General features: G+C 41.3%; 3 protein-coding genes and 1 non-coding gene across 4 annotated transcripts; 3 read left to right on the top strand and 1 right to left on the bottom strand.

Moving 5' to 3' along the window:
- The first annotated feature begins 749 nt into the window (after positions 1-749).
- LOC145657508 (N-acylneuraminate cytidylyltransferase-like) lies at positions 750-6580 on the top strand. Its single transcript, XM_081712691.1, has 8 exons — positions 750-996; positions 1117-1259; positions 1625-1780; positions 2123-2256; positions 2573-2667; positions 2851-3022; positions 4950-5115; positions 5606-6580. Exons 1-8 carry the CDS (start codon positions 782-784, stop codon positions 6067-6069), a joined length of 1545 nt encoding a protein of 514 aa, XP_081568817.1. The 5' UTR covers positions 750-781; the 3' UTR covers positions 6070-6580.
- LOC118241001 (U4 spliceosomal RNA) lies at positions 3648-3788 on the top strand. Its single transcript, XR_004775774.1, has one exon. It is a non-coding gene; the product is annotated as a U4 spliceosomal RNA (small nuclear RNA).
- Positions 6581-10598: 4018 nt separating the features above from the next.
- LOC113569273 (N-acylneuraminate cytidylyltransferase-like) lies at positions 10599-13110 on the top strand. Its single transcript, XM_035523769.2, has 5 exons — positions 10599-11071; positions 11192-11331; positions 11746-11901; positions 12250-12381; positions 13015-13110. Exons 1-4 carry the CDS (start codon positions 10848-10850, stop codon positions 12261-12263), a joined length of 534 nt encoding a protein of 177 aa, XP_035379662.2. The 5' UTR covers positions 10599-10847; the 3' UTR covers positions 12264-12381; positions 13015-13110.
- Positions 13004-15407, bottom strand: LOC145657352 (uncharacterized). Its single transcript, XM_081711711.1, has 3 exons — positions 15062-15407; positions 13503-14395; positions 13004-13089 (listed from the first exon to the last, which is right to left on the bottom strand). Exons 1-2 carry the CDS (start codon positions 15405-15407, stop codon positions 13509-13511), a joined length of 1233 nt encoding a protein of 410 aa, XP_081567837.1. The 3' UTR covers positions 13004-13089; positions 13503-13508.
- Between the last annotated feature and the right edge of the window lie 1563 nt (positions 15408-16970).

Consider the following 16970-nt stretch of genomic DNA (forward strand, 5'->3'; position numbering starts at 1 on the left):
CAATACTGAGAGTGATACTGGTAGTATGGAAGCCTGCATCATCCTCGCTTAGCTCCCTGTAAGCTTGTTGATTTGCAATACCACACAGTCCTCACCCTGTGTGAGAGGGTGAACCCAATAAACTCTTGCCCTTCTGGTTCAGCATGCTGCTGAGCTCTCATTGCTCATGCAAAGCCAGGCCTGTTGGGTGTTCAGGCTTGCTACTCACCCACTGTTCCACAAAGCTGCTCTCTCTCTCTCTCAGTGACTATTAAACCAGAGCCCTCAGTCAGGAATGGTACTATTGGAACAAAATGGTGCATCTCTCAGTCTAGAGAAAGGACAACACAGTACAGCCAACAGATGTGTCCTTTTCCCACCTCTAATCTGTCTTGATGCAATGCAGCTCAGTTCTCCAGAAGCACATTTGCATGGAAACCCATAAGGCAACCCATCTTTACAAGTTAACAGACAATTAACAGAACAATTAACAATTACAATAAACAGAAACCAAGTTATTGTCATATTGTGATTTCCACTTAAATGAAAAACACTAAAAGATGGCGCAAAATCTGATTGTTAAATCAAATCAAATTTATTTATATAGCGCTGTATATAGTGCTGATTCAAATCCCGCTGCAATTTGATCTCTGGACTTGAATTCCTTTGGAACCCGTCTAGGAACTCCACTAGCATCAAGGTGTACTTCTCAATAAACCCTACTACCGCCTACGTGTACAAGATGACATCATCAGCAATGCGCCGGAAAATCTACAGTTGGCAGTTGAAGGGAGTGGCTATAATGAAGAGGAAAATTGTAGATAGCGCTGATGAAGACAGAAATAATCAGTCAAAACGAGCCAAACTAGATATTACTAAGAAGAGACACGTAGCTGCGGTGATTCTCGCTCGTGGCGGCAGCAAGGGAATTCCTCTGAAGAACATAAAATTGCTGGCGGGTATTCCACTGATCGGATGGGTTATACGGGCAGCTATAGACTCTGATGTGTTTGACAGGTAATTCGTTAAATATAGTAATTTGCAAATTGCAACTCGTGGCAGTATGAATGTACGGATGACCGCCACCAAACCAGTTGTTCCTGTCTTGACGTGATGTTTCCCGGGACATTTCCACAGTCTGTGGGTATCCACTGACCACGATGAGATTGAGCGGGTGGCAAAGAAATGGGGGGCTCAAGTACACAGGAGGAGTGCAGAAGTGTCCAAAGATACAACAAGCTCCCTGGAAACTATTCAAGAGTTTTGCCGAATGAACCCAGGCAAGTTCTGTTGTTCTCTGCTGTTGATCAGATCAGAAGCTCGGAGCCATTAGTTTGGTGTTTAAAAGTGAATGGACTTCAAATCTGGCTCATTGTGCCATGCGTTTTGTATGTATCAGCTGCATACTTAATCAACCCCTGTTCATTTTGCTGTTTAAATTAACACTTATTCATATAAACAACTGCAGCAGAGTCTGCTTAACTGAGCTCTTTATTAGCTTTTGTCACATACATAGTCATACACTATGTAACATGTTCTATGTTATATCAGATACTAATTATTTGTTATAATTCAATGACTATTATTTGACTTTGTCTAATCATAGTTTGTATTTCCCTTTTTACACTTCGCACCACTCCCTTAGAGGTGGACATCATCTGTAATATTCAGGCCACCTCTCCATGCCTCCACCCACACCACCTTATACAGGCAGTGGAGATGGTGACCAAACAAGGCTACGACTCTGTGTTCTCTGTCGTACGCCGACACCACTTCCGTTGGCAAGAGGTCACCAGAGAAGGTGTGTGAAAAATGCACTGATAAGCCTATATAGATGGATGTATGGAAGCCATAATGAAGTAGCATGATGAATGGTGTTCCTTCAGGTTTATTTAGTGTTTGAGGTATAAGTGGAATTCAGTCACATTGGGATGGAACTAAGTAGTTTATTTTCTTTGGCAAGGTCTCTTATGTTTCTGAAATGTATTGTGCATTTATGAGTCTTAAATGGAAAGTAAATCAAGTTCTGTGATCAGTGTTCTTGAACCGAAAGACCTCTTGGTTGAAGATTGTTCCAGCTCTTCTCAAGCCTACTGCACAACTGTTTAATTGAAGTGTTTCCTGTCTCTTCTTTTTACTCAAGAGGGCACCGACACTAAGGCCCTGAACCTGAACCCAGCCAAGAGGCCCCATCACCAGGACTGGGCTGGGGAGCTCTGTGAAAATGGATCCTTTTACATCGCCACCAAAAAACTTATAGATGAAGGAGTCCTGCAGGTGAGCTGAGGTCCACAGTGTTCAAGATGCAGGCAGCAAATTAATTTAATCTCAGAATTTAATATTAATTTAATATTAATTTAATTGTTACAAACATTTATAACAATTGTTCAGATACTCACCTTTATCACAGGTCTAATGCTAGTCAGAAGTTTCTGCCCACTCACCACTGTCTACTGATGATGACCTGAGCCTCCTTCTTATTGCAGAATATTAGTTGTCCCAGAAGTTGTTAGTGGTTTATTATATAATCTTGTATGAGCTTTATTTAAAATATTGAAAAGGGCATGAAGTGTGATCTGTTTGCCTTTTGTAGGGAGGGAAGATGGCCTATTTTGAGATGCCGGCAGAGTACAGCATTGATATTGACATTGACATAGATTGGCCTGTTGCAGAACAGCGGGTGCTCAGGTAAACCAGCAGAACAGCACAGAACCATCTCCACAGCTCACTCCTTCACGTCTTTTGCTCTCTTAGTGTTCGGGCAAGAATGGCCACTAGCCTTAAGATCAGCATCCAGGGGTGTGTGTGTGTGTGTGTGTGTGTGTGTGTGTGTGTGTGTGTGTGCGCGCTTGCACATTTGCCTCCATGCAGGTTTGGTTACTTCGGTAAGGACAAGCCGGAGTTGGTGCGGCTTCTCCTGTGTAATGTGTTGGGCTGTTTGACAGATTGGCAGATCTCTCTGTCTGCAAGTGGAGACGAGAGGGTGTCCGTTAACAGCAGAGATCTGGATGGTATCACCATGCTGCAGAGAGAAGGAACAGAGGTAGGTATTAATAGAGGTCATGCTAAGCTGATCTGTGATCAGGTTAATTAAACCACAGCTTTCTTTGTGTGTTTAGGGTAGGGCAGTTGAGACTTTTTTAAATCAAGACTGTGTTTTATATTTACATAGGGTCTGTAAATTTGAATCAAAACGCTCTTGACGAAGGCATTGGTAAAAATGCTGGGTGATTCTGTACTGCTGTATATTGGAACTGTAGGTTGTGAATTCACTTTTTCAGTCGCAAAAGAGCATGTATGTTTACAGGGTGTTCATGTTGGGCCTTCAACAATGTAATTTCTCCCCACCCGTTTTGGTGCAATCCACACCCCTTATGGTGATTGACAAAAGGTTCACACTAATTTAACCCCCCACCTCTACCATCATCCCCTTACCCTTACTCTGTTGTCCACTACCCATCATGCATTGTGTTCGTTCTTTCACTTTTTGTAACATTCGAAGTATTCATGTTTTTACACAAAACATTGATCAAGAAGTGTTGATCATTGTTGATTATTTTATATGAAACTCTAATTTCAGCCTGCATGTCTAGTAGTTCTGGAGTTTTTGTTAAGGCAAATCGAGGGACCCTGTTACTCAGATGCTCGAACTCATAGGGTGGTAGGTTATCTTTGCGCAGCGGCAGTATCGTAGCCTATGAGGTTTATCTGAGGCGTGATTATTGCTAGTTGAAAACTTTACCCAATACCCTGCTGTTGCAACTTGAGATATAGTTGGCACTGGCCATTTTTGGTGGTCTTCCAGGAGGTTGATGTTATTGTCTGAAAATAAGAAATGCGTTTTCATTGGTTAGAGTAGTTTTGCAATGTTTATATGGTATTGTGTCATTGGTATGACTGCCTGTATATAAAGGTTTAATCAAATTCTTTTATTCTGGAGGAGACATGAGTTATTGTTTCATTGGGGGTGTTACTGAAACGTCTACCTGAAAAGTACAAGACAGATGTAGGATAAACATTGCCGTAGGAAATAACAACAGCTGCCTATATTTCTGTTCCTAATCCCAGGTGCTCTCCTTGTTACAAGGACGAGTCTTGGGAAAATAATTTTAAAATGATGGTGGTGATGATGATGATGATGATGATGATCATTATATTCAATAATAATAATAAAACACAGATAATAGTTACTAGATGCAAAACTATGGTTTCTACAATTTGTATTTGTTTTATTGATTTTCCTTTTTTAGTTCGCTAACTAGCTAAAGTTCTAGATCAGGTCGTTGATGTAGGCAGTCTAATTTTATAACTATTCTAAATGGAGTTTGGCAGGAATATGCCTAAATATACATCACATAACACAGCAAAAGCCTGTATAAAAGCTGTCTACAGTTAATCATTTGATTTTTGTACACGTGCGATTTTAAAAACAACCTTTGCTCATCTGTCACATCGTTTAGTTTTGTAGTCTATTAAATAAGACATGCTTAACAAGCTCTTAGAAAATAGCCATAAAGTATTATAAATAAACTACCACCTGTGGGTCATTGTTACATCCTTTGAAAGAAGTTTTGCTCTGAGTTATACTTCGTGTATGAAACAGTGTAACGATTGATCTGGGAACTTGACGTGCCAAATGTTACGCTTGTGTATGCATCATTACATTTGTACCATGGTGCCATTTTCGCTGTCATTGTATAAAGGATCTTTCTGCATCGCATTTAAAAAAAAATATAGATATTTTACACAGATCCATTTGGATTTCAAAGTGTAATCCACATTTCTAGAATCAGAGTACCTGACGCCTACAGTTACAGCTTCTTGTAGCATTACTTCTTTCTGTATAAAACTGTTTGATGTTTTATAGCAACCTATGACATAATGGAACCTCACAGAACTTTTTGAAATCAGCATTTCAAATGTAACACCTGCTATAATTTTGCATGTTTTCTTCCACTCTGTCCTATCAGGTGATCCTTCTGACTTCCAGTGAGAACCCCACACTGAAGACTCTCACAGACAAGTTGTCCCAGCAAACGGGCTGTGTTGTGATGTCTCTGAATGAGCCGAAGCAGGTGGAGGTTGAGAAACTGATAAAGGAGAAGAGGCTAGAATGGAAAGAGGTGGCCTATATTGGTAAGTGATTTCTGTGTACTTTTGCCTTTAGTTACCCATCTAAATAATGATTATTTTTTGGTTTGTAGATCTCATACAGTGATCAGATTTTTTTTTTTTTTTTTTGTTAAAATATTTTTGTTAGAATGGTTAGAAATATAGCTACAGCTAATCAGGAAAAGTTGTTTTGTGCCAGAAACTCATTCAGCTAAAAAAATATGCATAAATATTCACCACCTGCTTTTCATTACTGAGCACAATATTCACTGAGGTTTCACAGTCCAGTGTTTACTGACATTTTTTTAGCATGATGACAAAAAAACATTGAAAACCAAACCATTTTGATCTAAAAATATCCAAGATTCTGATCCAGTGCCTACAATGCCAAACAAAATGGAATTCTCTCATTTCTCCAAATCATAAAGCAAAATAATTTTCAAATCGGACATCGGCATGCACACTGCGACGAACAAGTCGGATCCCTCAGTGTTTCTCTTGTGCACTACTATAGGTAATGATGCAACAGATGTGGACTGCTTGAGCCTGGCTGGACTGAGCGCTGTGCCCCTGGACACCTCTGCGATGGCGCTCATTGCAGCAAAGTACCAGTGCCAGAGTACCGCGGGCCATGGTGCGGTGCGGGAGTTCTGCGAGCACATTCTGCACAGCCTCCAGCCAGCAGGGAATCCTCAGTGTTCCTTCCCCTGCAGGGCCCATGGCCGGTACCTGCCCTGGCCAAACCAGAGATGGTCACGGCTCACTGCCGCGGAGAAGTTTTCCCGACGGCAATGGTGGTGGCAGCAGTGGCGGTGGCGGCGGTGGCGGCGTTGGTGGCGGCGGTGGCGGCGTTGGTGGCGGCGGTGGTGGCAGCGGTGGTGGCGGTTTTATCATGGGGCTATCAAATTCATGGAGGCATCAAGATTCTATATAAATATTGTAAAGGATGCTTGCATGTGCATATTTGAAATGTTTTAGATTTTTCCAGTTTTATGGTATATGTAGTTACTATGCACTGGGCTAATAATTGGGAGAATGAACTGTCTTGTTTTATTGATCTAAAAACCTTTTGCTTATTGGGTGAACATGCATGGGTTGCATGGGGACTCAAAATGTAAACTGAAACGCTCGCTGACTGGAGTAAGTTTATTCTCTTGGCAACGCTGTTATACTGTAAATAATCACGATGGCAACTGAGTGGTGTTCAGGAATGCAGCTTGATCAATGTGCTCCTTCTTAACTTACAGCAATGATCAGACCTGTAGTATTTTATTCATACTTAAAGAGGAATTTTGAGGAAAATATTGGACTAAAGATTGGTTGGAGTTAGTAACTAAAAAGTAAAAAAGATGAATATAGACCAAGGAGCAAGTTTATAAAGCATCGCTGAACACATTTCTGTAAAATAATGAAACAACACAAATTTGCATTTACATATGTTTTTCAGACTTCTGTGAACAACAGAAATAAAGAAATGTATGTTAAACAATTGATTTAAGAAATCCCTCTTTTGGCTTTTTGCCTTGATTTATTGAACCTGTTTCAAAAGAAAAATAGATATCCAGATAATGTATGTTGAGCAACCCAGAACAACATCGGAGCGATACTGGTAGTATGGAAGCCTGCATCATCCTCTGGTAGCTCCCTGTAAGCTTGTTGATTTGCAATACCACACAGTCCTCACCCTGTGTGAGAGGGTGAACCCAATAAACTCTTGCCCTTCTGGTTCAGCATGCTGCTGAGCTGTCATTGCTCATGCACAGCCAGGCCTACTCACCCACTGTTCCACAAAGCTGCTCTCTCTCTCTCTCGGTGACTCTATTAAACCAGAGCCCTCAGTCAGGAATGGTGCTATTGGAACAAAATGGTGAATCTCTCAGTCTAGAGAAAGGACAACACAGTACAGCCAACAGATGTGTCCTTTTCCCACCTATAATCTGTCTTGATGCAATGCAGCTCAGTTCTCCAGAAGCACATTTGCATGGAAACCCATAAGGCAACCCATCTTTACAAGTTAACAGACAATTAACAGAACAATTAACAATTACAATAAACAGAAACCAAGTTATTGTCATATTGTGATTTCCACTTAAATGAAGAACACTAAAAGATGGCGCAAAATCTGATTGGTTAAATCAAATCAAATTTATTTATATAGCGCTTTTTTTTTTAAACAGATGTTGTAACAGAGCAGCTTTAGAAATGTCCAAGCCCCCACTGGGCAAGCCAAGGGTGACAGTGGCAAGGAAAAACTCCATAAAGCATGAGGAAGAAACCTTGAGAGGAACCAAGACTCAAAGGGGGGGCTTTGTCATTCCTAGATCTTCTTAAATTCAAGACTGTTTATTCAATACACACTAAATAGTGTGGGCACACCTTTTATACATTTTCTTCATAACCATTTTTATTTTTTCGTAAAACTTGGCCAGGTTCCACTTTTGTTCTCCAAACCATACATTATTCAATGTATGCAAATTGATATTCAATACTTACACCAACCCGTTCTTTGTACCATTAGATTCATCCTGAACTACTTCTACTTTTTAAAAGGCGATCATATTCTATATCACCGGTTGCCCATATAGGTTCTTCCGGTGCTTGGCCGGGATGTCCCGTCCTTGAACCAAGGCTCTCCCTTTGGCTGAGGCCCCTAGAGGCCTGTCAAAGAAGCCTCCTAAGCATTTACGCTGAAGCCTACAGAGGCCTTTCCTGTATGAAACCAGTTTATTCTGGACCATCCCTATTTTTTCTGCTTACAATATCATTTTATTACCTCATTCCCCCCTTTCATGACTTTTGTCATGAACCCATTATAGCCAGCCTTTTTGTTTGCAATCTATCTATGATATACTTTTTAATGATATAGTGTTTTAATAGTTTGCTTATATAGTTAATAGTGTGGGTTAATTGACTGTCCCCAACCGTTCATTCCTTCTTACCTATACGTTGTATACAAGGTGGCCATCTCTGCCAGCAGAAACCATATCTAATCATCGGACATGGGGCAGGATAGTTGAGTTGTTACTTCTACAAAGTTATTACACTTCATAATATTACTAATACTGTGAGTAACTAACATATTGATGTGAACTACTGTATGCAAGCTTAATACATTCCTGACCATCTATGAAGTCAGGATATTTCTCTTGTTGTATGCAGTTACAACTAATGTATACTATATTTATTGGTTAATACTGATTAAATACTGAAATCCAAGTCAGTAAAGAAAACAATACAAAATGACAAATGTACTGGTGGGGTATTAGATGATCATGCATAATGTAGAATATAATGTGGTTATAAAAATTATTATAAAATAATCATATGATGTCCCTCATCCTCCCTCATTTCCCCCCTTCAACAAATTACCAAGAATTAATGGAATGTGGATGTGGTAAGTCCCGCGACTGTGCCCACCTTAGGTTGTCCTGTACTCAGGCCAGGATCTTACCTGTCATTGGCTGTCCAGCCTACCTAGGGACCATCATCACACATTATCAGTCATCTCCTGCGCACCAGGAGCTGATGCTATATAAGTGACGCAGCAGGTTGGGATATTAAAGTTTATATTACAAAACTTCTTAAAATAAATTACCCATCTGCTGAATTGCCAACTATTTATAAAACAGATCACCCCTGGTGATGAAGTCTGGGAACCTAACAAGCCTCAGCCTCCAGACGAGATGATTTCGCCAACCACCCTTTATCATCAGATATCTCAAATGGACCATTATTTGGTAGGGGAGACTAAGAAGCAGCATATGTACGACGATAAACTAAAGCTGTAATGTCACCCGCTAAAATTTGTTGCCTAACCCCAGTTAGCACCATCCAGATGTGTCAGTTTGTGTCTCACATACAGCTGTAATTTCCCATGGTAATGAGGCAGAGATGGTTAACCGTGGATAACCAGTATACATTTGGGATGAACCAGATTTATCAGCCGCCCTTACGATCAAACGTCTAGCACAAGGAATAACAAAGCATCCGAATAACGCTAACGAAGCAATTCCCACTACCACGCTAGTCAGTGCTGACATAATGAGTTGTTTTCATCGGCCAAACATTGAATCGAAACATTCAGTAACGATATTATCAACACCCGAATTCTCAGCTAATTCGTGTCTAAGCGCCTCCAATTTGGATAAAGCTGTCGTTATGGAGCCGTTGGGAGCTATTATTAGGAATAAATGTGCAGCGGGATTCTCCAAACAGAACACAAACACCCCCTTTTCTGCTAATAACATATCCAATGCCACCCGATTCTGCCAGGTCATTAATGAAGTAGCTTGTAATTGTTCAGGCACAGCCGATAATGCATCATGAGTATAACTGATAAAACGCTGCTGGTTATAATATATGTAATTTATCCAATCTACATTTTTATTTATCGTAACCCACCAGAAAAGTGCTGATTCAAATCCCGCTGCAATTTGATCCCTGGCCTTGAATTCATTTGGACCCCGCCTAGGAACTCCAATAGCATCAAGGTGTACTTTGTCATCGAAACTTCCTGGTACTACAGCATGTTTTTTAATGTGATGATGTATTTGTTGAGCATAATGAAGAGTTTCCGTTAATGCTGAATCCGGTACTGGAATTATAGAACATGGCACCATTAGCATAACTCGGGCACATAAATCTGTCCATTTGGCTCTCAGCGTCACATACAATCCATTATGTCCACATACCCAATAAACACCAGGAATCACCACACTGTAAGTGGTGATTTGGGTATAACTAGGTGAAATTCTTAAAACTCTTAAAAATAATGGGATTTGTGAATGTATAAACACTGCTTCCTGGTGGTCAATCTCTGGTAATAAACGTTGTTACATGCTTTAGTTAAATTGAACAATCCTCTAGAATAAAATGCAGCAGGTTCCATTTATATTTCAAAATGGAGTTATTGCTGATTATTACAACGTCTTTATTGCATGTGTTTCTTTTTTTATTTCTTAAGTAAAAGCTCAGTTGTAACATGTTGATGACGTTCCATTTTTAAATTGACTTTATTAAGAAAATTCAATTCAATTCAATACAAACACTCCATCACAAAAACCTCACAAACAATATCCAGGACCCAGACTACCTTCATTAACAATTAACAATACCATTTACATCTGTAAATTAGGTATACATCATCCAGTTATATGTCGTTCCCGCTTCCCATCATGCCGTGCGATATACATTTCTACAGTTTTAAGAAGCCGGTTTCATAAATGTATACTTTCTAAAAAATAAAAAGTAAAGCATGATTACCAAAAAGGTTTATTGCTAGTTGAAAACTTTACCCAATACCCCGCCGTGACGACTTGAAATATAGTCGGCGCTGACCATTTTTTGACGGTCTCTTAGGAGGCTGATATTATTGTGAAAGTTAGAAGAGGTTAGTCTATAGTTGATAGTTTATGCATTGTTTACCATTAGTAGATAAGTGATAAAATAATACATGATTATATATCTAATAGCTCAGTGGTTAAGGTACTTGTAATCGGAAGGTTGCGCCTTCTTCGCCTCTCTCATCGCCCTTCGTATGCCGCAGACTTGTACTAGTCCATGTTCCCACTGATGATCCCCGCGTTGTAGGAATCAGTGCGAAAGTTCGGAGTCTGGTTGGGAAACGTCTTGATGGAGGCTCTTGGGATCGTATCATCCAACGGTTTTTCAATAAACCCTACTACCGCCTACGTGTACTCGCTGACATCATCAGCGATGACCCAGAACATAATCTATACACGTAACCTTTGACGGAAATGTCTAGAAGTAAGAGGTACATTGTAGCTAGCGATGATGAAGACAAAAATAATCAGTTAAAACGAACCAAACTAGATACTGTTAAGGAGAGACACGTAGCTGGGGTGATTCTCGCTCGTGGCGGCAGCAAAGGAATTCCTCTGAAGAACATAAAATTGCTGGCGGGTGTTCCACTGATCGGATGGGTTATACGGGCAGCTATAGACTCTGATGTGTTTGACAGGTAATTCGTTAAATATAGTAATTTGCTAATTGCAACTCGTGGCAGTATGAATGTACGGATGACCACCACCAAACCAGTTGTTCCTGTCTTGGCGTGAGGTTTACTGGTACATTTCCACAGTCTGTGGGTATCCACTGACCACGATGAGATTGAGCGGGTTGCAAAGAAATGGGTTCAAGTACACAGGAGGAGTGCAGAAGTGTCCAAAGATACAACCAGCTCCCTGGAAACTATTCAAGAGTTTTGCCGAATGAACCCAGGCAAGTTATGTTGTTCTCTGCTGTGGTCCGCTGTTGATCAGATCAGAAACTCGGAGCCATTAGTTTGGTGTTTAAAAGTGAATGGACTTTATATCTGGCTCATTGTGCCATACATTTTGTATGTGTCAGCTGCATACTTAATCAACCCCTGTTCATTTTGCTGTTTAAATTAACACTTATTCATATAAACAACTGCAGCAAAGTGATTAACTGAGCTTTTTATTAGACACTTTTCTATCCTTCTCATATTTATTCATACCAACATTTGCATCCAATTCAGGTTTTTTTTTTTGTTTTTTTTTTGCTACATAGTCATACACTATGTAAGATGTTCTATATCAGATACTAATTGTTATAAATAATGTCTAATCATAGTTTGTATTTCCCTTTTTACACTTCGCACCACTCCCTTAGAGGTGGACATCATCTGTAATATTCAGGCCACCTCTCCATGCCTCCACCCACACCACCTTATACAGGCAGTGGAGATGGTGACCAAACAAGGCTACAACTCTGTGTTCTCTGTCGTCCGCCGACACCACTTCCGTTGGCAAGAGGTCACCAGAGAAGGTGTGTGAAAAATGCACCGATAAGCCTACATAGATGGATGTATGGAAGCCATAATAAAGTAGCATGATGAATGGTGTTCCTTCAGGTTTATTTATTGTTTTAGGTATAAGTGGAATTCAGTCACATTGGGATGGAACTAAGTAGTTTACTTTCTTTGGCAAGGTCTCTAGGCTACGTTTCTGAAATGTATTGTGCATTTATGAGTCTTAAATGGAAAGCAAATCAAGTTCTGTGATCAGTGTTCTTGAACCGAAATACCTCTTGGTTGAAGATTGTTCCAGCTCTTCTCAAGCCTACTGCACAGCTGTTTAATTGAAGTGTTTCCTGTCTCTTCTTTTTACTCACGAGGGCACCGACACTAAGGCCCTGAACCTGAACCCAGCCAAGAGGCCCCGTGACCAGGACTGGGCTGGGGAGCTCTGTGAAAACGGATCCTTTTACATCGCCACCAAAAAACTTATAGATGAAGGAGTCCTGCAGGTGAGCTGAGGTCCACAGTGTTCAAGATGCAGGCAGCAAATTAATCTAATCTCAGAATTTAATATTAATTTAATATTAATTTAATTGTTACAAACATTTATAACAATTGTTCAGATACTCACCTTTATCACAGGTCTAATGCCAGTCAGAAGTTTCTGCCCACTCACCACTGTCTATTGATGATGACCTGAGCCTCCTTCTTATTGCAGAATATTAGTTGTCCCAGAAGTTGTTAGTGGTTATTATATAATCTTTTATGAGCTTTATTTAAAATATTGAAAAGGGCATGAAGTGTGATCTGTTTGCCTTTTGTAGGGAGGGAAGATGGCCTATTTTGAGATGCCTGCAGAGTACAGCATTGATATTAACATTCCCATAGATTGGCCTGTTGCAGAACAGAGGGTGCTCAGGTAAACCAGCAGAACAGCACAGAACCATCTCCACAGCTCACTCCTTCACGTCTTTTGCTCTCTTAGTGTTCGGGCAAGAATGGCCACTAGCCTTAAGATCAGCATCCAGGGGTGTGTGTGTGTGTGCGTGCACATTTGCCTCCATGCAGGTTTGGTTACTTCGGTAAGGACAAGCCGGAGTTGGTGCGGCTTCTCCTGTGTAATGTGTTGGGCTGTTTGACAGATGGGCAGATCTCTGTCTGCAAGTGGAGACGAGAGGGTGTCCGTTAACAGCAGAGATCTGGATGGTATCACCATGCTGCAGAGAGAAGGAACAGAGGTAGGTATTCAAGTTCAAGTTCGGTTTATTTGTCACATACATATTCATACACAGTACAACACGCAGTGAAATGGTGGAGCGTGCTCTGTCCAAACTGAGGAAGAGAACCAGGGGTGCATAGAGAAAAAACTATATATACAGATAAAAATATATATTCTATGTATTTACAAAATATATTAATAATGTATGTACAATATATATGTATATTATGATTATATACACAATGTACAATGTATATGGTTGAGTATATATGTACACAATCTACAGAATGTACAGATCCATTGTATAGTACCATATCTACAGTTGTTGTAACAGGTTAATTGAGTATAAATCTAAATCTATATATACATATGTACAGATATACAGTCATGTTACGTGGTGGTGGTCCCCACAGTTTATCAGTTTCCCTGATTCAGGGCCCGAATGGCCTGTGGGAAGAAGCTCCTCTTCAGCCTCTCTGTCTTGGCCTTCAGGGAGCGGAAGCGCCTCCCTGACCTCAACAGAGAGAAGAGTCTATTGTTGGGATGGGTGGGGTCCTTCACAATTTTCCTGGCCTTGATTTGGCACCGCTTGTAGTAGGTGGTCTGCAGGTCAGGAAGTTCTGAGTGAGTGATGCGCTCTGCTGAACGCACTACCCTTTGAAGTGCTTGTCTGTCCTGCTTGGTGCTATTTCCAAACCAGACTGTGATGTTCCCCGTGAGGATGCTCTCGATAGTGCAGGTGTAGAAGTTCCGCAGTACCTTGGAGGGCAGTCTGAAGTCCCTTAGGCGTCTGAGGTGGTAAAGACGCTGACGAGCCTTCTTTGCCAGGGAGCTGGTATGGCGGGACCAGGACAGGTCCTGCGAGATGTGAACACCAAGGTACCTGAAACTATCTACTCTCTCCACCGTGGTTCCACTGATCCTCACAGGTTGGTAGTGCCGCTCCTGCTTCTTGCTGCAATCCACAATCAGCTCCTTTGTCTTACTGACGTTTAGGAGGAGATTATTTTCCTGGCACCAGTTTTCCAGGTGTTTAATCTCCTCCAGGTAGGCCCTCTCGTCGTTGTCCGAGATCAGACCCACGACAACGGTGTCATCAGCAAACTTGACAATGATGTTAGAGCTGGAAGTGGCTGTGCAGTCGTAGGTGTACAGTGAGTAGAGCAGGGGGCTTAGGACACAACCCTGAGGAGCTCCAGTGCTGAGGGTGAGGGTGGATGAGGCGCAGTTGCCCACCCGTACTGATTGTGGTCTGTCTGTTAGGAAGTTGGAGATCCAGTCGCATGCAGTCCTAGATCCCCCAACTTAGTAGTGAGTAGGGAGGGGATGATAGTGTTAAATGCTGAACTGTAGTCGACAAATAGCATTTTAACATAATTTCCCCTCCCTTCGTCCAGGTGAGTCAGTGTAGTGTGGAGCAGATGTGCAATCGCATCGTCAGTGGAGCGGTTGTGGCGGTATGCAAACTGCAGTGGGTCCGTGGAGGCTGGCAGTGAAGATGTGATGAAGTCTCTGACTAGCTTTTCAAAGCACTTCATCACGACTGAGGTCGGAGGGTCGAGGTTTCTTCGGGACGGGGACGATGGTGGACCGCTTGAAGCTGGACGGGACAATACCGAGCGTCAGGGAGAGATTGAAGATGTCGGTGAATACCGGGGCTAGCTGATCTGCGCAGGCTTTGAGGACCCTCCCGCAGATACCGTCTGGTCCCATCGCCTTCCTGGTATTCACCCTTTTAAACACTCTCCTCACGTCACTCTCCGTGATGATGAGAGGGCGCTGTTCTATGGTGGGCCCCGCGCATGTGCCATTGGCTGCGCCGATAGTGCCATTGGCTGCGCCGATAGTGCCATTGGCTGCGCCGATAGTGCCATTTGCACTAGCGCCGTTAGCATTGGCGCTGTTAGCACTAGCGCCGTTGGCCTTTGTGCTGCTAGCATTAGCAGCACAAAGTGAGAAAAGTCTCTCACAAGGAACAGACATGGCAGGACTGGCCAGATATTTTCGGGCCAGGGCAGGGCAGGACATTCTCTTTCTGGACGGCAGTTCGTAACTTGCATCAGCTGACGCAATTTGCAGCGTCTCTTGTAACCCTTTATCTTCGACCACAGAGAGTGGTCTACAGTCCACAGCAATCCATCTCGCCAGTGAATTGGTCAATTTGTCTGACGTGGACTTTGACAGGGTGGAAGTGCTTCTGTGATGAGCAAACTCCTTCCTGCATAAAGTGCAAATAACAAATTTTTTGTTTGTACTTCCATCTGGAAGTTTCTTGTATTTAAATTTCCCATCCACCAGCGTAGCCTCTTCCGTCATCTCCATCATGCTCATCACATTGTGCCTCAATATCATCTGTATGCCTGGAACCCGTGCACTGAGAAACGTTCCACAGTGCAAAAGTGTGATTAAAATGCGTTATTTTTTTATTTAGTTATTTTCCCTGTAATTAATTAATTGAAATTAACGCGTTAAAGTCCCACCCCTAGTTTCTATACATTGAACATGGGTCATTCTTATTACATATGCTTTAAAAATAAAATGGTCATTTTTAAATTCAGATAAGATCATTTCTGTACTTTTGACATTGATTGGGCCTGGCATGACAATGAGGAGTTTTCAAAACATCACTCTGTCTCTGTAAAACTGGTATGATTGTTTACCTTTGGTGATGAATTCTAGTAGACACCAGAGGGCAACCTTGGTCATCAAATCTGAAGTCTCAGAACAGAATTCAGTTTGCAGTTCTCTTGGTCCAGGCAAAAAGTTGATTTCTATTTAGTGAAGTGCATTTCTGATTCAACAAAAGGACTGGTTTTATCATGACAGGGCTATCAAGTTCACGGAGGCATCAAGATTCTATATAAATATTGTAAAGGATGCTTGCATGTGCATATTTGAAATGTTTTCGATTTTTCCAGTTTTATGGTATATGTAGTTACTATGCACTGGGCTAATAATTGGGAGAATTAACTCTTGTTTTATTGATCTAAAAACCTTTTGCTTATTGGGTGAACATGCATGGGTTGCATGGGGACTCAAAATGTAAACTGAAACGCTCGCTGACTGGAGTAACTTTATTCTCTTGGCAACGCTGTTATACTGTAAATAATCACGATGGCAACTGAGTGCTGTTCAGGAATGCAGCTTGATCAATGTGCTCCTTCTTAACTTACAGCAATGATCAGACCTGTAGTATTTTATTCATACTTAAAGAGGAATTTTGAGGAAAATATTGGACTAAAGATTGGTTGGAGTTAATAACTAAAAAGTAAAAAAGATGAATATAGACCAAGGAGCAAGTTTATAAAGCATCGCTGAACACATTTCTGTAAAATAATGAAAACACAAATTTGTATTTAAATATGTTTTTCAGACTTCTGTGCACAACAGAAATAAAGAAATGTAGGTTAAACAATTGATTTAAGAAATCCCTCTTTTGGCTTTTTGCCTTGATTATTGAACCTGTTTAAAAAAAAAAGAACCTATTTTAAAAGAAAAATAGATATCCAGGTAATGTATGTTGAGCAAGCCAGAACAGTGGAGCGATACTGGTAGTATGGAAGCCTGCATCATCCTCGCTTAGCTCCCTGTAAACTTGTTGATTTGCAATACCACACAGTCCTCACCCTGTGTGAGAGGCTGAACCCAATAAACTCTTGCCCTTCTGGTTCAGCATGCTGCTGAGCTGTCATTGCTCATGCACAGCCAGGCCTACTCACCCACTGTTCCACAAAGCTGCTCTCTCTCGCTCGGTGACTATTAAACCAGAGCCCTCAGTCAGGAATGGTGCTATTGGAACAAAATGATGAATCTCTCAGTCTAGAGAAAGGACAACACAGTACAGCCAACAGATGTGTCCTTTTCCCACCTCTAATCTGT

The sequence above is a fragment of the Electrophorus electricus genome, chromosome 4, assembly GCF_041902795.1.
Source record: "Electrophorus electricus isolate QZ-2024a chromosome 4, ASM4190279v1, whole genome shotgun sequence".
NCBI lineage: Eukaryota > Metazoa > Chordata > Actinopteri > Gymnotiformes > Gymnotidae > Electrophorus > Electrophorus electricus.

Excerpts from the sequence above, each read along its gene's own strand:
- LOC145657508 (XM_081712691.1), top strand. The coding sequence starts at position 782 with ATGAAGAGGAAAATTGTAGATAGCGCTGATGAAGACAGAAATAATCAG. Across the intron at positions 997-1,116 it reads GACTCTGATGTGTTTGACAG|TCTGTGGGTATCCACTGACC; the intron begins GTAATTCGTTAA and ends ACATTTCCACAG. Across the intron at positions 5,116-5,605 it reads GAAAGAGGTGGCCTATATTG|GTAATGATGCAACAGATGTG; the intron begins GTAAGTGATTTC and ends GCACTACTATAG.
- LOC113569273 (XM_035523769.2), top strand. The coding sequence starts at position 10,848 with ATGTCTAGAAGTAAGAGGTACATTGTAGCTAGCGATGATGAAGACAAA. Across the intron at positions 11,072-11,191 it reads GACTCTGATGTGTTTGACAG|TCTGTGGGTATCCACTGACC; the intron begins GTAATTCGTTAA and ends ACATTTCCACAG. Across the intron at positions 11,332-11,745 it reads GTTTTGCCGAATGAACCCAG|AGGTGGACATCATCTGTAAT; the intron begins GCAAGTTATGTT and ends CCACTCCCTTAG.
- LOC145657352 (XM_081711711.1), bottom strand. The coding sequence starts at position 15,407 with ATGACGGAAGAGGCTACGCTGGTGGATGGGAAATTTAAATACAAGAAA. Across the intron at positions 14,396-15,061 it reads TCCTGCCATGTCTGTTCCTT|TTGGGGGATCTAGGACTGCA; the intron begins GTGAGAGACTTT and ends CTCACTACTAAG.